The 21,980-nt window shown below is 39.4% G+C and overlaps 1 protein-coding gene across 1 annotated transcript in view; it reads left to right on the top strand.

Annotated features, from left to right (window-relative positions):
• Nucleotides 1-21,980, top strand: part of map3k22 (mitogen-activated protein kinase kinase kinase 22) — an 85,388-nt gene that overhangs the window by 5,041 nt on the left and 58,367 nt on the right. Inside the window, exons 2-3 of the mRNA XM_036558010.1 lie at nucleotides 15,280-15,365; nucleotides 17,679-17,723. Of these exons, the coding sequence (XP_036413903.1) occupies nucleotides 15,347-15,365; nucleotides 17,679-17,723 (64 nt within the window). The 5' untranslated portion in view covers nucleotides 15,280-15,346. The remainder of the gene's footprint in view (nucleotides 1-15,279; nucleotides 15,366-17,678; nucleotides 17,724-21,980) is intronic.

The raw sequence follows: 21,980 nt of genomic DNA, 5'->3' as shown, positions 1-21,980 counted from the left end.
ACTCTACCAAAAGCTGTAAAGCTCTGCATCAGCACTGTTTTAAAGACGCAATGTGAAAAAGTTCAGGAACACCAGCTGAAAACAGAATTTAGGAAAATCTGTCCCTGCAGGCTGCCATTGTATCTGCTGTTTGAAAGATACCATCATCTGTGTTTCTAAGAGATAAACAGTGCAGTAACAACAGCTGACATCAGATCTGTTCATGTTTATAATGAATGGAGTCTAGTAGGGGGGCCAGTGTTTATAGCATCCTTTTCAACACTATGGCCTGGCCGATATGGCAGTTTTGTACCAGTACTGATTTGCAGCTGAATATTCTGCTAACTGGTTAATATTGTATCCTGTCAAAACTGACTAGTATGACTGTTGGTTGTTAAATAAAACTGTCAGTTCTCATTTGTTGGAAACTCCAAAAATTTGGCATTAAATATGAAATTTTCTTGCACCTTTTAGTGCACTAATTTGCTAAATTTAAATACTGAAAATGTACATAAAAACCAATACAGATGTGCCATAACTTTGGCAAAGGCCATTTTTTTCAATATGTTAAATTCAGCAAGTAACCAGTAATTGTGCATTGAAATATCCAGAAAAGAATGTGCTCACTTACTTTCAGTACATCAATACATGGAACTTCACCAGGGCTGTCCCAAATTTTTTGCCCACCACTATGCATATATGTACACACATGCAGCTCTGGGGGTAGAGCTTCACCGCAGTCTTAGCCATAATGGTGTTCAGGTTTACCTGGTCAGTCTGGAAGACCACAGTCATGCTAGACATTTGCGGTGTGCATTGTGAGATGAGTCTGACCAGAGTCATTATAGGAAAGTCTGTGGCCATGTTGGCAACACCTCTGGGTAGTTATTTCCAGTCATACAAGACCAGACTCCTATCTCTTTGAATGGGACGATACCTATAAAACTAAGACTACAAGCCGCATCAGCGTTTTAATACATATTTGAAATCACTGATAAAATCTGACAAAAACAGCATAAATAGTTTGTAGCATTTGGTTAAAATTAACATGATTTATCACCTTGTTCTGGCTACTGCGCATGTGCAGATCTCCGCAAGGAAGGGGGGCTTTTCCTGCTAGTGGTTTAACCAGCAAGCTGGTGGGCTTTTTTATTGAAGGGCAGGACTTTCCCTGTGAACAGACGCCATGTTGAGCCTTACAAGCTTTCCCGTTCACATTTCTACCAGTGACCTGTCTCGTCTATTATAATGTCCCTGGGTCTAGTCGAGGCTGGACCAAGATAGCTAACTTGCTAACCATAAACAGTAAAAACACAAAAGTAAACATAACTATACTCACAAGAGACTAGTGCTGCACGCTGAGCTGTAGCTAACTGGTGTGGTTAGCAGCGCTGGGGGGGCTATGGGTAGCCGTGCTTAGCCAAGGTGCTAACTTAGTGGTTAGCAAGCTGGCTAACTTAACTACCAAAATGTCGTATCACAAACAGCAAATAAATGGTTTAGTTCCAAAATGCATTATAGACCACTTTCAGGAATTTTTCCCTTTTTTCATGAATATAAACATACTTGGGAGTGATCTTTACACTTTACACTGAATAATATCACCTTTATTAGAGAAACAACAATATCTGTTGCATTATTTCTCAGCTGTTCTTTTCAAAAATTTGTTTATCCAAAGTTTTTACAAATGGATATACACCATTTTCAAATGAAACTCTTCAAGTGTGGTTATTTAATATGCTTACTTCGCGCTTTTTCCTATTTTAAGTCTTTGGTTCTGCTAGAAAGGGCGCCTCTTCCAAGATCAACACAGCTAAAGCAGTAGCATCATTGGTCAAGGAATTTGGATGCCAACGTTCACCGACAATGAATTCAACGCAAAGTTTTGCGTGCTGTGGTCTGTGATGGAAATTTGTTTGTGGCAAATTCCATAGAAATTAATGTAATTTTGCTGACAAAAGCTTTTGTGACTGGGCCTTAATGCCATGATAAAGGGGAGCTACTGGTTGCAGTCAGTTTAGCAGTGTATAGACTAGCAAAAGAGCATAAAACCATTGGATGTCTCAGAAATAGGCAATTCTACACATATCTGAGTTATTTGATCATCACAGGATCAATAAATGATGTTATTGGCTGTATTTTTGCAGATATCAGACAGCTGATATATCAGTCGGGTCCCTTTCAGCTCAGGATTGAGCAGTTTGGGGTGTTGTTAGCAGTTTTTTTTTGACAAAAAAGGCCTGCAGCTGTGGAATTCTTCTTGCATTCTTCATTCTTGGCAAGACAACATCTGAAAGTTTTTGGTTATGTCACATTTCTTTGACTTCTTCAGGATAGCCATCATTGTTACCAGTGGATATTTCAAGGCTGATTGCTTTCTTTAGTCACCTGATCTACTTTATTCTGTTTACTCTGATGCTGATCAGCTTGCTATGCAAAAGTAATTGACCTTTAGCAAAGCTGCACCCTTTTTTGCACAGTTTTCTAGTCCAGGCTTGCAAGCCTTAGAGGTAGGGACTTACTCAAGACGAGTTTTGAGGTCAACCTGAATTGGCCACAGCTAGCTGGTATGTAGTAATATGTACTAGAATGCAGTGATTTTAATGCAGTGTTGGCGAAATTGAACTTTTGAAACAGTGAATCAAAATGTAAAAGTGCATTGATACAGCCCTCTGTCTCTTCCGAGCGTCACTGATTTGCCGTCTTTCACTGACCATGGTCAAAACCATGTATCACATCTGTTTTCTATTGTTTATAGCTCAGTCAAGCTGTTTTATATGATTATTTTGCAAGGACATGCTACTTCTCTGCTACCAGTTTTGTTTAAAAATAAAAAGTGTATTATTCTGACCTAATCTGTAGTATTTCATTAGAATTCTGTAGAATTAAGGTATTGGATTGCAGAGCTACTCAAAAATAGTATTGAACCTGTAAATATGTTTATCCTTACGTAACTAGTATTTAATGATAGTATATCAGTAACACATATGATTATCCTCATACCTAATAAATCAAACTTTCTCATTTAATTCTGATTAAGAACAGCTTCGTCTATTTTGCGCTGGTTTTCTTTATGTCGGTCCTGTTTTGATTTTTTATTTTTAGCATGCCAGAATGTTTTTTTCCAGTGCTCTCCGGCTCAGCAGGCTGTCCCGTAACGTCATTGCCCTCCAGTTACACACCTGCAGTCGAGTTCAGCTGAAGTTCATATGATTTACACCACTGTTCATAAACTCTATTACACTAAAACACATGGTATTGACTTGTTTCAAATGTGTAGATCATTTCCACATGAATAAAATATACAACATCAACACAATTGTGTCTCGACTCACATTACTTACCTTTGGTAATAATTATGTTGTATGTATGATGTAACATGTTTTATTGATGTGGAAAGCTCAATGCATAACTTGTTTGAGTGTACTTACTTACTTGGTCAGAAAATATTTGTGTTTTTCCTGGAATGCTTGGTGTAAATCCAGTAAAACTCTGACTGAGTCCTTTATAAAGTGTAGTGCTGTAAAAAGCAGTTGTGTTTAAAGTGCCTATATCCTCCCTTTTTCTTGGATTTTGTTTTTTCCCCTGAGGGCTACACAACAGCGTGTTTATTCATGACTGTTTTCCAACCTCTCTTTGACTCTTAGAATTAAAGAGGCTGCTTTTGTTACTGTGCCTTTAAGACTGATCTATGCTCTGATTGGCTGGCCTGTATTGTGTGTCATTCAAAAAGCATTCCGTACTGAAACTCTTCTTATAACTTCAGTGTGAATGGGCAGGGCTGAATACACTGTTGACTGAATAGGTGGATGTATGTTAATGTGACATCACAGAAACATTGAATTCAAAACAGGCTGGGTTTGCAGCTTAGTTTCCATATTTGGACCGTATGGACATCCCTGAGGAGGGAACAGTGTGTTTTATATATCAAACTCTTATCTGAAAAAAGATTCATTAACACTTTATTGGGATGGTCCACTGTAGATGCTGAGGTAGATGCTCAGTATATCTTTAAGTAACATTCAACAAAATATCTAATAAATGCAACTGAAATTGAAGTTGAGTGTGGAAGATCAATCAAATCTATCCTTAACACTAAACCTTACCCTAACCTCAAGGCAAAACCTGCACCTACTCCTAAACCTCACTCTAACTATAATGTTGTTGATAATCAACTGAGTATCACCAAAAATTTTATTAATGATTCAAGTATCTGTAGATCATCTATAGAGGACAGTCCAAATAAAGTGTGACCAAAGATGCTGCTATTGTTTCTAAATCAAGCTTGTAACAATAGGAGAACCCTTTTTTTGCTATATACAGCCATTTTCCAAAAAGTTCTGTATAGAACCATATACACCACATTCTCCGTCACTCTGAAGAACCATTTCATCATGCAAAGAACTATGAAGCATGGAATGGTTCTATGTATAGTTCATGGTTCTAAAAGAACTATTGCCTCTGATAAAGAACGCTTGAAGAACCATCTTTTTTAAGGGTGTAGGGCCGTACGATATTTGTATTTGTATTTGTATATTATATAATATGATGTTCAATAAAGATGTCTGATATCACAATGATGATATGAGAACATATTGTAATAGTGTGCCTCTGATTGGATGTCTTTGGATGTGTAAACAGAAATCTAAGCTCTCCTTTAAGCAAATAGCAAAATACAAAATTACAAAAGCACCATTTACTACTTACATGAGAACTGTAAGCACATTGTTTGTGCACTGAAAGACTGAGAAACAGTCAGCATTACCTCAACAACGTTCTTCTAAAAAGACTACAAAAACAAGTAAATATGTATTTATTTTTTAATGTTTTGTATAGGCACATGAGCGAATAAATATGTTTGTTAATTTATTTTTTGTTTAGTTATTAAACATGTCTGTTGTAACAGTAACCATTACTGCCTCACACACTATGCTGAGTCTGAGAACAATTGTAATGTTTGCATGTTTACAGCTGTATAGTTCAGGATTAGTTTTGTAGTATTTTTTTGTTTTTGAGAAGTTTTTGAGCTGTGCATGTCTGTGTTTTGTGATTGGCCATTTAGCTGAATGGTTATGCCGGCAATGATATGACTTCTCTCTGGCGCTGCCGTTTTGATCGTTTCTGTCTTTGCAGCTTTTGGTGTGTTTATCGCAGAAACTCATATTGCGATAATGATACAAATACGATTAATTGTGCAGCCTTACTATGCAGTTTGTGCAGCTACTCTACACCAGTTGTTGTATTTATTTACAGTTTTATTTACTCTGTATAATTTGTCTAAATCATTGTCTCAAGTATTTCTTATGATCCACGCAGTTGCTCAGTGTTACTGATCATACCCATCATATGCTTAGAAAAAAAGGATCATGATGTAATTCATCACAATAACAATAATTATATTTTCCACCCCCTCCCAGAGTGGAAAGGAAATGGTAGTGAAACAGCAGCCTTGTGTGTCCACGCATTTGAATTTTTCAGGTTGGCCTATTGCCAAAAATACTCTTTTTCCACTCTGCACATAATTGATTATGGTCGAGAAAGAGCCAGTTCTATTTTGGGAAAAACCCTCCTCCTTTGTTTTATTTGATCCCTGTGGTCAGCTTCTCTTATCTGTGGTGTGTGAACTGCCCTATAAAAAGATCAGGTTACAGTCGCGTCATGGTGTGTGGTATGTGTGTCCTTTATGGATACCTGTAACATAATAGAGGGTGCTTTTTCTCCCCCTCAGTGGACATTGTCCTTGACCTGTGCGTTCCCTCTTCATCACTTTCACTCGCTTTACCTGATGTTTCCCACCCTGCTATTAGTCTGTTGTTTTTATTGGAAGAAACGGTGGGCATTGTTCGTGTGAGGGACAGGTGGTAAGCGGTTTGCTGCCTTTTTTTTGAGTGCAGCATACATAAAGGGATGACCCTGGTGGGCTTCCAGAAGCTGAAAGTGTGTATAGGAAGACTGTGAAGTTTCTTAGATGTGAGCTTTTATATGAGTGATTTTGCAAAACAAAATATTGCAATACATATTATTTACCATGAAAATGTATCATGTATGAAGTATGCAAGATCACCCACCCTTAAGCACACATACTATATATATATATATATATAGTATATTTATAGTATATATATATATATATATATATAGTATATGTGTGTGTATATATATATATATATATATATATATATATATATATATATATATATATATATGTAGTATGTGTGCTTAAGGGTGGGTGATCTTGCATACTTCATACATGATACATTTTCATGGTAAATAATATGTATTGCAATATTTTGTTTTGCAAATTGACAGAATGCACCAAAAATGCAAAGTAGTGCCTTGTAAAAAAAGCTGTGATAAAACTATGAGTACAGTGTTTTTTTTTATTAGGTAAAAAATAAAAATAAATTAATAATGTAGGATGATGTCACAGTGGTCTGACACTGATGTCATATTGGGCTTTGAATTTTGAATGACTCATATGTATTTATTCCCCCTTAATAAACTATGAGGGGTTCCACGATACACCTTGAAATGTATTAAAAACACTCTGTATATTCTACACTATATTGCATGAGTGCAGTTATAACTCAAATTAAGTAAACTGAAAGACAGTAACTGTGTTGACAGTATGCCTTTAAAACCAGGCCATTCAGAGCAAAGTAAATTCAACTAAAGTCAAAGATTGTTTTGTGTACTATTGAATTATTATTGTTGTTATTATTATTATTATTATTATTATTACATGTCCACTTAGGGGTGGGCGATATGGCAACAGTATAACATCATACTTAATATGTGACACATACAAACAGTACATGATATGTATGACAATATTTGATTTCTAAATGTTGTATTGTTTAATTTTATATATTACAAAATGCGCCTGAAAAGCTGTAGTAGCCATATTTTAAAAACTTTTTTGAAATAAGTGTGTAGTGTAATATGTAAACATTGTTAAAGTACTGTTCACTCCCCAGTCCATACATGGAAACCAAGTCCGTTCTTGAATGAATTGTTTTGTGACGTCATGAAAAACCAACACAGTTACGCAGCAGTTAAGCTCCACCCATTCATGCTGAGGTTATAAGGAGTGTTTCAGCCTGAATAAGGCAAATTATAGGTAAGCCAATGAAAATGGACATCATTTACATATATCAGTCTTAAAGTCACAGTAAGAAGTCTAAAGAAGGATAAAGAGAGGTTGGAAAATGATCATGTAAAAATGAATTATGACTGTTTTTTGGTACATAAAACCACAAATATGTTGTAAATTGTTCTCAATGAACAAAATAAAATACTAGAAAAATGCAGGATGTGGGCCCTTTAAGAAGGAACAGGAGGAAAAATCAAACAGTTGTTAAACACGAATAAATAAAATATGATGATATTACAGCAGGCCAGCATCCAATCAGCTATTATGCAGTTTATGTGGGCTCATTTGCATATGGCAGTTTTCTGTGATATCAGTACAACAAAAGCCAATATCAGTTAGAAATGTTGATGTGGAGACACCCTGTAGACTGTATATTATATGAACAGTTATCACCAAAAGTAAGTCAATTTAAAGACAGTTGTTATGTTGATGGTACGCATTTGAATCAAGTCAATCAAGTGAAGACAGATTTTTTCATATTTGTTTACATATTTTTGTTTAGTTTTGTAGTTGATTGGAGATTATGCAAGTATAGAACTGTTGGGTTTTCCCCCAGAGACTGATTTGCCCCTCCTGGGGCCTCTTCTGGCATGTGTATGGGGGGGGGGAGTGGGGGTTTCAGTTCCCAGAAAGGATTAGGACCCGCTGTAACCTGTGAGTCACCCACAGTGGCAAACAATGGAGGAAGGCTGCCACTTTTTCTCGGCCGCTGACCTATTGAGCTTACTCACCTCAGGAACCAACTCAGTGTGATGATTTCAGCCTCTGTGCATTTAGAGAAGGTTTCCTTTTTTGGCTGGCCTTTGTGACTGATCTCACAAGAGTGGGTGAGGGAATACTAAAGGGGGTCTTCTGGAAACCTTTTGCTGACCTTTGAAAATAACAGCTTTTGATGGCCATGGAGAAAAATAGACTGATTGCTAAGGAAGAAGGGGTTGTAGAAGACGAACGATGCTGGCTTGCTGCCAGCATCGCACCATTTGACCTCTAATGGGTTTTCATTGTGTCCCGAAGCAGCTATGTTCTCTGACACCCAAACCTGTGTCTCAGCTCCTTTGGTTTCTGCAGACTACGACCAGATTGACAACGGCTCATGACGCATATAGGAGCCTAGCATAACCGTCTAGTCCGGCTTTCTGGGACTTAACAAGTAGATTGGCAAATACACACCCTCATTCACCCTTAATTCCTTGGCCTTGTAAATTGGCCTGACAGTTTTGTCCTTAATATCATGTCAGGACAAGCCTAGTATGAGTCAATAGGAGTGGCACATGGGAAACTGAGTGTAATCCAGTAATCTTGTCAGTCCAGTAACTTGTTTTGACAGGAGCAAAAAAAAAAAAGAAAATGAAAATAATAACAACAACAGGTGTTCTATTTACATAATGCCTTTCACAAACCCTCTGTATCAGGCAAAAATCTAAGATTTCATTTGCAGTCCTGAAAATTGAGACTATGATTGCAAATGACCTGGCTAAGGGTAAAATGTGTATTATGAATAAGAGTGGGCCAAGGACAGATCCGTGAGGCACCTCGTGAAGGTGACTACAGTTGACTACAGTTGCTTGCTAGAGTCATTGTTCTCTCTCCGATAATTACCATTGGCATAAAGTCTATGTGCCTTGGTTGGCAGTTGGGATCAGGTTGGTGGTGTGTGCAACTCACGTGCTGAGCAGAACAGCTGAACAGATGGGCCGTGGAGCGGGTGCTTGGTGCCAGACGCAGCAAGGGCAGAGGACTTCAGGGAGATGTGTGTCACTGTGTTTGGAGGACCACCTGTCTTTGGAAGCACTTCTGAACGTGCTGACGGCAAGCGCAAGGTTACTGAGTGTCTGTGCTACTCGTGTGAGGCTCCGTGTGGCTGTGGGCCCAAACTCTGACTGTAATAGCTTGACAAAAAATCAGATTCACAGTTTTTCCCCCTTTCCCCAAGTGTTGTTTATCAGCCGTAGCATGGTTGGTATTTGCATGTTTAGTTCTGCACTGGAGCTTCAAGGCTAGCGTAAAGTGTAACTGAATACGTCACAGTTAGCCTTGCTGTTAGTATGAGTGTAATAATACAGTGTATCATGTTGTATCATTCAATACCAGCCTCTTAATATGCACAGGTGACAAATGACACATTCAACAGATTGGAGCAAATGCACTTTTACTTTTCTGAATATCTTGCTTCCTCTTTACTTTAGAATCAAGAGCATGATGGACAAGAGCACTGCTCGTAAGCATATATAACATATTGGCTCATGCATTACTATACAGTATTGTACTTTTTATCATTTTGAGCATTCTAAACTGAAAATGGAAACAATAACAATAAATTAAGGCTGATTTTCAGGCACTTCTTATTTTTGCAGTATTGAAAAATGTACCAAATCGTGACTCCACCATGTCGTGGCTTCTTAGCTCCAGTGCAAAACCAGAAAATAGTGATTCCTATTGTTTTTGTTCGAATAATATAGAGACTTGACCAGCATTTCAAACCAATACTATAGAATGTTTATTGTAGTTTGGAAGAGCAGAATGATTGGATTTGTTCACTTTAGTGTGTTTGTAAACCTACAACAATCCATTTTTTTCTCTAGTGCTAATACAGATGGATATAGTCTCAATTTATACGTTTTATAAATGTTTATACATCAGCATCAGCAGATATATACATGAAAAATGACTTTGGACTCGTGATTGGCTGACTGCAGTTGGGGTAAGGTTAATGTAGTGTAACTCTGCTTCTTCCTTCAATAGTCACCTTTTTTAACTAGGCCGTAGCTTGAAAGTGAAATGTGGCTGAACATAATAGAGTAAATGATGTATGTCTAAGCTTCGCAGCTGCGGAAGCAATTTTCAGACATCAATCAAGCTCTGCTCAGGCTTCATTGTTCGATATGAATAGAAAGTCGCGTTGCTTTATTTGCGTTTTTGCGGCTACTAAGATGATCCACTAAGGATCATCTCCCGAGTGTCCGTAAGCTTGGGGATCTTATGACTGCTCTTCTGACTCCAGCTGTGTTTGGTTGGAGCTGGCAGTGGCCCTGCTGTGGTTGCTGTGAAGCGCGAGCGACTGGCTTGGCCTGCTCTGTGGAAACTTACAGAAAACTCTTTGTGCCTTGCTCGAGAGCTCCAGACATTTTTCTCTGCTGACTGTTTCTGGAGAAACCCATGGGCCATGCCAGCTTTAGAAACAAAAACAGACAAATAAGGCTCTAAAGCAGCCTTTGAAAGACATTTTGAATCAGAAAAAAGAGGCTTTTTGGAGCGTGTGGGGTTTTCAGATCCCTGCTGAGCAAACATCCAGCAGTTTCATCTTAGCGGAATGTCTTGCGCTATTTCAAACTATTCAGAGTCATTTTATGTCACAAATAAATATTGAGCCCAAAGTTCAGTTCAGTCATTCCTATTCTGCTGCAGCCATTTCAGCACTGTGATTAGTTATTACTCCTTTAAGGCCCAACAGGCAGGAGGTCTTTGACAACCATTCATTATGTTTAAATAAACAGATGTGCTAGCTAGATATATACCTCTCTGCCTTTGAAATTATGTCCAAGACAGCACAGCAGCCCATCAGCCTGTAACTCCTCAGAGAAACTGATGTTGATCTCCAGACTCTTTCCCTTCATTTCTAGCCAGGTCATTTGACATAATCACTCGGCCAGCCAGTCAGAGAGAGCCAAGCTCTCGTGCTGTTGCCTTTATCTGTGTGTTTGTTTTCATACATTTTCAGCACAAAAATATTGAGACTATAGTAAAACGAGAGAAAAACCAGGGGTAGCATAGAGGAGCAGCACGATGCGCCTGATTTTTGAAGTGCTTTTAATAAAACCTTCATGTTTCATTTGTTTACTGTGGTGGTGGTGTGTTAGTGTGTGTTGTGCTAGAATGAGTGGATCAGACACAGCAGTGCTGCTGGAGTTTTTAAACACTGTGTCCACTCACTGTCCACCCTATTAGACACTCCTACCCTTGTCAGTCCACCTTGTAGATGTAAAGCCAGAGACGATAGCTCATCTGCTGCTGCACAATTTGTGTTGGTCATCCTCTAGTCCTTCATCAGTGGTCACAGGACGTTGCCCACAGGACGCTGTTGGCTGGATATTTCTGGTTGGTGGACTATTCTCAGTCCAGCAGTGACACTGAGGTGTTTAAAAACTTCAGCAGCATTGCTGTGTCTGATCCACTCAGACCAGCGGAACACACATTAACACACCACCACCACATCACTGTTACTGCAGTGCTGAAAATGATCTACCACCCAAATAGTACCTGCTCTGTGAGGGTCCATGGGGGTCCTGACCACTAATTGTAGAACTACAAAGTACACCTATATAGTAAGTGGAGCTGATAAAATGGACAGTGAGTGGAAGTCATAATGTTATGCCTGATCGGTGTGTGTGTGTGTGTGTGTGTGTGTATATATAATGTGTGTATATATATATATATATATATATATATATATATATATATATATATATATATTCCAATACTCCATATGGGACAAATGTATTACCCTCGTCCGACGTTGCATAAGAACAAGTATATCTTTAACAAAACTGTATATTAAATTATTATATCACAGTAATTTCTTTGTCTGTTCATTTCATTCTGAGTCTATTACTACTACATTTCTCTCTGTCAGTGACCTGTCAGTGGCCAATAAAACAATACAACACTGAGCTGTGTTTAAGCTGTTTGAGGTAAGGGCTGCTGTGTGCTTTATTTCGCTTTAGTTCCATCCAGTTCAGTTTTGTGTATTGTGCAGTCATTGTCCCAAAGCAGCTTGTCTAGAAATGCAGGTCTAGACCCCTGATGAGCATCAGCTGGGGGGGAAACTGTCTGAAAAAATTACTGAGATGAACCATAACTCAAAAAGGAAAACCTCCCAACGTCCTCTGGACAGTGGAATTATAACAATAAATTTACAGCGTTTTTTTAAAATTAGCATTAAAAAGATCCACTGAGATCATGATACAGTGGAGACGGTCTGGAAGATAAACCAGTAATGAGTGTAAATTTATTACTGATTGTGTAGGGCAGTTAGTGGTGGGGAGCCCTTAAGTAGGCCTGTCACAGTTAGAACATAATCACCTAATCACAGCTATTTAAGCTATTTAAGCTGACTTTGCTTCTGTTTTCACTCTCGTTTAGAACATGTAGCTTTGCTTGACTCTACATCTACTTCAGTATAACTGTAGACATTTGTGTGAGTATTGATTCAATACACAACCAGTGTTAGCTAGTAAGAAAACATAACTAGCAAATAATGTGGCTAATCAACCAATTTGGCCACTTCTCTTAAGTGGAAAGACAATTAAATCATTAATAGCAATAATTTAAATGACAGTTAATCATTAGACAGGTTCATGATTGTGATCGTCCTACCTTCAAGGCCTTTTAGGCCTTCAGAGAAGCTCTCGTTTGTTTAATATAATGATCATGCTGTTTGTATTTGAACTCTGCAAATATTGTAGTTACCTTATTTCATTGTTATCTTTTGGTTTGGAGACCAAAAATATTCTTTAAACGCCCATTAGAAATGGTTCCCGTCCAATAGGCAGACACAGCCAAACTAGTACCCTGGATTGGTGCTTTCCTAGACTACAGCTAAACTAAGCTATTGTGGTACGCTACTATTGCTGCTCATTGGAAAAATATGGAATATCTGGTTTGTCGTTCTCCATTTACTCTCATACTGTGTGTCTGAGATTTGCTCTTCAGTGACATCAGTCATTCAAAGGCCAATAACATGATAATGATTGACAAATGATACATTGTGCAGCCCCATTAGGCAGCAGGAGCACACATACTGTAATTGCTTCTCAGTGTCTCTGAGTGATGTGACGTTGTTGTGGCAGGCAGGCGGCTCCGAACGGCTCACATCACCTCCGCACGCCTTTTAAGTGTCAAGATTCAGAGGAAAGCGTCAGATCAGTGAGGCTGTCGCTGACAGACCCTCAGCCTGCTGCTAAACTCTGTGCACTCCTCCGTCTCTGCTTTAAAGAGAGCGTGGTCGCCACCTTTGGCGTTCGGGCCTTAATAACATCTCAAGGGTAAAGAGGGAACCGGTGTCGGACCTTTTAATCCACCGCTGGCGCTTAGACAGGATTAAGGCAGGCATGTATGGCTTTATGGTTGTTAGCATTCATCAAGTTTTTGCTGATTTAAATTGGCCCTTAGGTAGAGCTTTACATTTTTATATGACAGAGGTGTCACTTCACTGAATGGGCCTGACTGAGTGTGGTTGCTGTCTATTTGTATTAGAGTTTAACTGGAGGGGAATTCCACCATATTTCAAAAATTCTGCGTAATTCAGTTGTTATAATGTAAACAGGGTCATTCGGAGTGGTTTGATGTGAAATGGTCCATTCTAAATAAACTTGCAGAGTCAAAAATTTTCACAGTAGTGGTGATAGGAACCGGACGTCTAATGACTTTAATACCTCTTGAAGCTCCCTGAACTGGTGGAATTCCCCTTTAACTCCAGTTAAACTGTAATACAAATAGGGCACAACTCATACTCACCACTATTTTGCCATCATCAACATTACGTATAAAACCCAGTAGACACATGCTGGTTCACTGGTCTATTGGATAGGAAATAAAATGTCTATTTTTGTGTCGTAGACAGCGTGACTCTTTCTGTCACCCCCACTTTAATGAAATCTGAGTCTTTAAGTTTCTCTGTAGTGAGCTATTTCTTATCAGACCACCCTGAATGACTTTGATTACATCTCAACCATTGAATTATGCAGTAATTTTAAAATTCCCTTTAAGCGTTTATCTGCAGATGTATTAAGTACTATTAAGCACCCATTAGCCACTATGATACTAATGTCTTAGGTATGTAGTTATGTAGTATTGAAGTGTGGACCTGCATACAGAGCCATAGTTTCAAGGGAAACTTGGATGTTTTTCAGCCTAATCTGTATTAGCAGCACATTAATCGTCATTGACTCAAAGCACACTTATAATGGAAGCCAATGGAAAAGTGCTTCAGCAAGTGTCCATTAGCTTCTATTATAAGTGCAGGGAAGTACAACGGAATTACCGTCCGTGGTAACTTGCTGTATGCCACATATGCGGCAGATAGAGACTACGATGAAAATCGATGAAGTATTCCTTGAAGGTGTTAACTGATATTTTTAATGATATGTTTACGTTGAAAATGAAATCTAAACATTTCAAGTCAGAACAGCTTCAAAACAAACGTTAACATGAAAACGTTCACAAGAACAGCTGTGTTTCCTGATGCATATTCATTTATGTTTACTCTGCAAATACAGCAAATGTGTCATGTAATATATAAACAAGGCTGGCTGTCACATCCATTGATATAATACTGCAAAAAAGTCAGAGACCACCCATCATGCTTTTAATTTAAAAGCACAAGTTATTTATTTGTATATTTATGAGGAGGTTGCATAAGGAAGAGGAAAGTCAAAGGAAAAATAAATGGGGAAAATACTGGAGTTCAAAAAAATGATTAAAAGCTACAGAGAAAAATTTGCAAGACCTGGTAGACCACCAAAACTGTCCCCATCAGACAAACAGTACTTAAAGCATTCATCTTTGACAGAGAGGAGAAAATCAAGCTCCGCTCTTACTTCCACTGTGAGAAGACAACTCAACACTATGAGTCTGAAAAGATGTGTAGCTGTCAAAAAGCCCTCACTGAGAAATGAATCAAGCAAAGAAGCTGCTGTTGTTCTCAAAACAATGCACTGACCCCCCCCCCAGAGTCCAGATTACTTTGATTGTGAGAAGCAGAAAAATGAATGAAAGGTGGTCTCTGACGTTTGTTGAGTACTGTTCATTTTTTATCATTTTTTTCTGGTTTGTTACTGAGTGACGTGTGTTTTTGTTTGCCTTTATCGTCTGATTTCCTTGAATTTTTGCCAAAATAATCTGTCAAATAATATAAGTGATTATTCCACCGTGAATAGTAATATTTAAATAGAACTGTTCATGCATTTAAAAGCATCTCAGTGTGCAAATAAGACAAATGCTGGTCTTCTGTGTGTTTAGCAGAAGTGGTTCAGTCAGCTGTGTGTTATGTAAGTCTTGTTTCTCAGGGCGTGGATCGCCGTGTTTGTGTGTGTTTGTGGGTTAATTGCAAGTGGGACTCAAGCTGTGTGTGTTTGTGTGTGTGTTTGCAGGCTAAAGCGTTCGCCTGGTTGACGGAGTCGAGCGCAAAACGCTCGAGTTCAACACGGCCACTTCCTGATGATGACAGTAAACATGGGTAAGACTGAGGAACGTGTTCTCTCTATCTCTCTCCCTCTCTCTCCCTCTCTCTCTCTCTCTCTCTCTCTCTCTCTCTCTCTCTGTCCTTCTCTGTCTCTGTCTCTCTCTCACTCTCTCTCTCTCTCTCCCTCCCTCTCCCTCCCTCTCTCTCTCTCTCTCTCTCTCTCTCTCTCTCTGCCCTTCTCTGTCTCTGTCTCTTCCTCACTCTCTTTCTTGTCACCTCTCTTTTTCATGTTCCTTCCTCCCTCCCTCACTCCCTCTATCTTCCTCTCTTTCTCAGTCTCTCACTCTTTCTCTTTCCCTCTTTCTTCTGCACTCTCTCTTTCTTTGTCTCTCTGTCATCCTCTCTGTTTCTTTCTCTTTCTCTCTCTCTCCCTCTCTCCCTCACTCTCTCCATCTTCCTCCCTCACTCCCTGTATCTCCCTCTCTTTCTCACACTTTTACTCTTTCCTTTTTTTCTTCTTCCCTCTCTTTCTTTGTATCTTTGTCTGTCATCTTCTGTTTCTCTCTCTTGATCTTCCTCCCTCACCCCCTCTGTCTTCCTCTCCTTCTCGCTCTCTCGCTCTTTCTCTTTATCTCTCCTTCCCTCTGTCTCTCTGTCTTTGTCTCTCTGTCATCCTTTCTGTTTCTCTGTCTCTTGATCTTCCTCTTTCACTCTTTCTCTTTCTCTCCTTCTCCCTCCATCACTCCCTTATCTTCCTCTCCTTCTTGCTCTCTCTTTATCTTTCCATCTTCCTCCCCCTCTTCCTTTATCTTTGTCTCCTTTTTGATCTCTCACTCTTGTTTCTTTATCTTTCCCTCTCTTTGTTTCTGTCGTCTTGTTTTTTTCTCTCTCTCGATCTTCCTCGTTCGCTCTCTCTTTCTTTATGTCTTTTCTGTCTATCCTCCTCTCTGTTCCCACCCTCTCTCTCTCTCTTGCTTGCTCACTCGCTCACTCTGTTTTCCCCTCTTTCACACTCAGTACTCTTGCAAATCACTCACTCTTCCTGTTGTCAGTTCCTCTCAGAGAAACTCTACCGGTTTTCAGCATCATGTTAAAGTCTATCGAAGTAGCTCAGCAGCAGACAGGAGGCTCCTTTCTGCAGCGTTCTTACTGCTACACTTTCAGTGTTCAGTGGTTTTAAGCTGTAATTGCGGAGTTCAACAAAATCCAGCCCTGTATGTTGAGGAAACCTTGAAAATTAATTCTGAAGCTTCAGACTGTTGCAGCAAACCCTTTTCCTTTTCTTAGAAACAGTGAGATGTAATGTAACTGTAACTGTAACTGTAATGTATGTTAATGCAGTGACATTTTATTCCAACACTGTCAAAAAAAAGAGTATCGTACAGGTACATTTTATATATAGATAGAGATAGAAATGCAGTTTGCCATATGTAGGTAAGGACAGCTGGCATTATCTAATGTGTGGAAAACAAAACAAAAAATGGAGTTACTTGGTTTTGACATGACAGTAGCTATTAAAATCCATCACTGTCGTCCCTCTGGACCTCCTTAAATGGTCAAATATCCTTTCAAACACATAAACCACATTTTACGTATACATCAGTTCTGTTCATAAAAGGATATGTTCATTTTTGAGGACCATTTAAAGTCTTGTAGGAATTTAGGAAGTGTGAGTGTACGTGTGGGGATATTTGTTACAGTGGTATTTGGGTTCAGCATTCAGACAGTCAGCAGCCTTTGTGTGGTTTTTACCCAGCGATAACCCACAGGGATATTTTCAGCACCTGAGCAGTGGGATTAACTCTAGGGGACATCATAAAAGCCAAACAATGAGAACAGGTACCGTCTTAACCCATTGCTATCCAACAGCTCCATTTAAATGCAGTAGAACTTGTTCTGATTAGTCTAAGGAGCTGTGAAGTGAAATGAAAAATTAAGTGATAGTTTGATCAGTTTGAGAAAATCTTGTGCTCAGGCAAGCTCAAAGAACATACAGACCAAAGTAAATTTACATTTTCCTTTGGTTTATTCCATGTTGGTCCTGGAAGTCATTTCCCTGCATATATTAGTGTTCTTTCTTGCTGTAACAGCCCATTTTAACTTTTAAATATAACCCATTTTAACCTTATGAAGTGTGTGAAATGAGCTAATGGGTTGGTTCAGATGTTTATCACTAAAACGTGGTTTATTCAGATGCGTGATTTTACATATTAGACCCGTAGGCAAGTGACTGTGAATGCTAGCATTTGAATGTTAGTGTGGTTCAGGTCACGACAGCTATTTTCTGCATGACTGTCTTTTCACTTCCAATGAGGTGTTTATAGATGTGCGTGTGAAACCTGAAGTGGTTTTCTTTGTGTTTTACAGATGACGGTCTCCAGAATGGGCCTGGGCCACACAGGAATACACAAGGTAGAGTTGACTGCTCACCTTGCACGAATATGTTCTTTCCTAGCTGTAACTTTAGCAAAGATTCCATTCGAGCTAATGCGAAATTGTAGTGCACAACACAGTATTTGGTCACAATACATGAATTTGGAGTAAGTTAGAGAGGATCAGGTGTAGTTTTTATGTCCTGTAATCAAGATTTTTAGGGATAAACTTCTAAACTGCACGGAGATGAGCTAAGCTGAAGCTAAGCTAAGAGCAGCTGAGCGGAAAGTTAATTTTAGCTGTTGAATGCTGCCAGCTAGATTCATATATCATATTACGATACTTCCAAGACATTTTCACAATACTTGATATGCGTCACGATATTTAGTTTTTCTCAGATTTAAGAACTTTTTAAACAGACAAAATATAACCAGTAGAGCCGAATATAAAAATGTTAAGATAGTAATAATAAACCTACTAAAATCTAATAGACCTACAACTACAGTGAATTTTATTGTTTTACATACTACATTGCACTAAATCCACTTAAAAAGGCTTAATTATACTCACTTTGTAATGAAATGTAGTTATTTAGAGTTCTCTAAGCATCATAAAAGAGTATTGTGACATCATTTATCTCAATAACGAAAAAATATCGTCACCCCTACTAGCAAAGTTAACGTTACTGCCAACAAAACTAGCTACTGTAGGCTGAAGTTACTCTAAGAGTGAGTCTCAAAGAGCCCCCTAGTTCAGTAGTTTGAGTACCCAACATCCCAATGTGCAAGTGTACCAGTGTTCCTGCTAAAAGGGGCCTAGCCAGTGTCTGAATTGGCCTTAACTATGTACTCATACATAGTCTGCATATAGAGCTAGTGAGCGAATCGAGACACAGCCAAAGAGATTTGCTGGCAACATTTTCCCCATTGTACCTGCCAAAAATCCCATTACAGCAATAACAGGAAGTGTGGTAATATCTTACCATAAGCTATACCTATAAAGTCAGGCTACTCTGCAATAGAGACAGGCATAGAGGCTTCGCTAGCAGTGCTGAAACCAGTGAACTTGGTCTGTTAATCAAATGTTTATCCCAAATAATCTTGATTAGAAGTAAAACATACACAAAATTTATACTAATAATACGACCCTTCGCATGAATACACAATACACATCATTTGAAGCTAATAACTCATGTAAATGTATGTATTTTGACAAAAACACACTTCTCAGTTGGGTTGAATAAGAATTTTACCAATATTTTCTAAAGCTTGTCCAACCTAACATCAGTAGCTGTAAAAGGACATATTAGTGGGTGGAGCATGAGTAGGTCAGTTACACTTAATTTAAGAGAAATGGTAAAACATTCTAGAAAATCCTTCCACTCAGATGTAACCAGCAGTGTAGGCTGCATTATAATGCATGGCGAGGCTGCCAGCGGCTGAGTTAGAGCAGACGTGGGGCTCAGCAAACTCAAACACTCCTAAACACTTACATCATCCACATTATTCTTTCTGTTAAACATTAATGCACAGGTTGCGACAGCACATGCTTGTGGGGAAGTATTTGAGGCATTTTGTTTGGTGGTGCTTGTGTCAGGGAAAGCAGAGGCCCAGAAAAATGTGCTAGAGAGAAAGAGTGTTTGTGTGTACACCACAAGTTGCCAGTTTATTAGGGACAATTATCTATACACTATAGGTTCAGAAGAATGTGGATCCCGCCTATATGAGTATGAGTTTACCATGTTAGAAAAAAACCCAAGCATAATATATATAAAGGTGCCATATCATTTGCACATGCCACACGTTTTGTGCTTTTATTTTTCTCAAAGTGTTAAATATAGTAAATGAACAGTAATTGTGCATTAAAATGTGCAGGGGTGTGTTTTTTGTAGAGCAGGGGTGGGGAACCGCAGTCCTGGAGGGCCGGATTATTGGATTGCGAGAGACCATCACTCCGACTTACTAAAAAGCCGCTCTTCCAAAAAATGCACCATTCCGCACTGCTCACATACTCTTTACCCTGTCCATCAATGGAAAGGGACCGCCATCGGACCACTGCTGACCTGATATTAATTGAGTGGTGGACTATTCCTCCACCAGATATAGTGTATCAGCAGTGTTGCTGGGTTTTACACGTTGTGCACACTTACTGACCATTTTATAAGTAATCCCTCCTTGTAGCCCCACCTTACTGGTGTACAGTTATAGCCCACCTGTTGATGCACAGTTTGTGTAGCCTCCTTCTGAAGGCCTCCTAGTGGCCAATACTACTCTGGTATTAGATAAACTAGGACACTGTGAACTGTTGAGCTGCTAGCGAGCAATGAGAGGTGAAAGGGGAGGGGTGAGAACCCCCTGCTATGAAAACAGTTCACACCTTTCCACAAAGACGGTTGTGCTGAGATAAAACAATTGCAGCTTTTTTCATATCAAACAATCGTGTACAACCGATACAAGTAAAAAAACTGTGGGAAATTCATTGTATAGCTATTGTGAAAAATGAGGGGGTTAAGTGTCCCTTCTTCAAGTGGTCAGTTTCTGACCACAGAGCTGCTCTTGGCTGCATATTTTTTGGTTGGTGGACTGTTTTCAACCTAGTGGTCACACTGATGTGAGGAAATTCCCAACACCTGCACCACACACACTACCATGTCAGTGTTGCTGCTGTGCTGAGACCCCTATTCAAATAATATCTGGAGAGTGGTGATCCTTTGGTGGTCCCTTTCTATTGATGGATAGTGTAGACGGGACTAAGAAAATGCGCAGCAACGGATGGACTGCAGCCTATAACTTTAAGCCAAAAGTGCACCCAGATGGCGGGAGCTTCTGAGAAAATGGTCATTGACTGTACAGTGTAGGTGTACCTAATAATCTTGCCACTCAATTAATGTTTTAATGCTTGTTTGAGTATATGGGTTTATGAGTGTGCATCTGTGTGAGTGTGCTTCACACACAGTATTCTAAGTTGCTATGCTCCACTTTGCTAATCTTGCTGAATGCCTTTGTGGTGATGTGAAGTGCAGCGCTGGGGAAATCCCCCTCAATGTCTCCATTCAGTCCAACACTCAGCACGCTTCCTCCAGCCCACTCACACACACACACACACACACAGACACACACAGACACACAGATAGATGATGCAATCCAGAGAAAGCACTTCCAAACTTCCCGGCAGCGTTCTTTGACTAACAGCGTCATTGGACTGCATGAATATGTCCTGCTTGATCAAGAAAGCAGAGTCTCTGAAAAGGTCAAGGTTGATGTATGTCATGGTAATGAGGCTGAAGAGTGGTTACAGGAATAGTTTGGCAAAAAATCAAATTTACAGTTTTCCTCCTGACTCTACATGTAGTTATTAAACCAAGATGTATTTAGTGTCTGATGTTTGCTTCTTTAGTGTTGCACTGGAGGCTAATGTAGCTTGTAATGGAAGCTTATGTACACCAGTTAGCCTAAATCATCACATACTTGCCTCAGATTGTATTAAGTTGTTGAAGAAGAGCACAGGCCAAAGTGAAGAACTTAACCATTGCTGCATCTGTTGTAAACATGCCTACACACCTTTTACCGCAGTGCCGCTGTAGTCTCTACAATGAGATTTCCTGGTGTGAAGACCGCCTTCTGATGATTTCTCTTGAAGGTTGAAGGTAGAGGTCTGCACAGGACTGTTTTTTCAGTTCTGCTCCCACAAGATTTCATCCCACTCCCGCAGAAAATCGGAATCATTTGTCCCGTCCCACCTGCAACCTGAAACGTTTTGGCCCGCTCCTGACCACGGAGACATAGTCTATTCACAAATACATTGTTCTCTGCTAAAATAACACATCAGTCATGGTCATCAGGATCACTGTAAGTAACTTCCCCAAATACCATTTATTCCCCTCAAACACAAAGCATGAATTAAACCACAGAGTGGGTATTTTTGGTATTTTGCTGGGCTCAGTAGCTGTGGCCGTCGGACTGAAGGCCCCGCCCTCTCTGCAAGCTACACGAACTTGCGTGTTGTTCGCATGATTGGTTGCTCCGCAAATTCTTTATAATGACTTCATTCATTTTGGTTGTTTTACTATTATCTTTTTATATTATTTATTTATGATTTAGTGATTGCTCTACTTTATTTAGGCTATTCATTAATTTGCGGGGTTTCTCTTCATGTGTGCTTCGGCCCACTCCCGCCTGCAGTGAGCTGGTTTCCTGCCCACTCCTGTGCGCAATGCTGAAAATTAGTCCCACACCGCAAGATACTGTGCAGACGACTAGTTGAAGTCTGAAGTAGATTTCAAAAGACTGCATATGT

The sequence above is a fragment of the Colossoma macropomum genome, unplaced genomic scaffold (assembly GCF_904425465.1).
Source record: "Colossoma macropomum unplaced genomic scaffold, Colossoma_macropomum, whole genome shotgun sequence".
In the NCBI taxonomy this organism is placed as follows: domain Eukaryota; kingdom Metazoa; phylum Chordata; class Actinopteri; order Characiformes; family Serrasalmidae; genus Colossoma; species Colossoma macropomum.
Note: the sequence above shows the minus strand (reverse complement) of the source record. Positions and strands in the feature narration are given on the sequence as shown.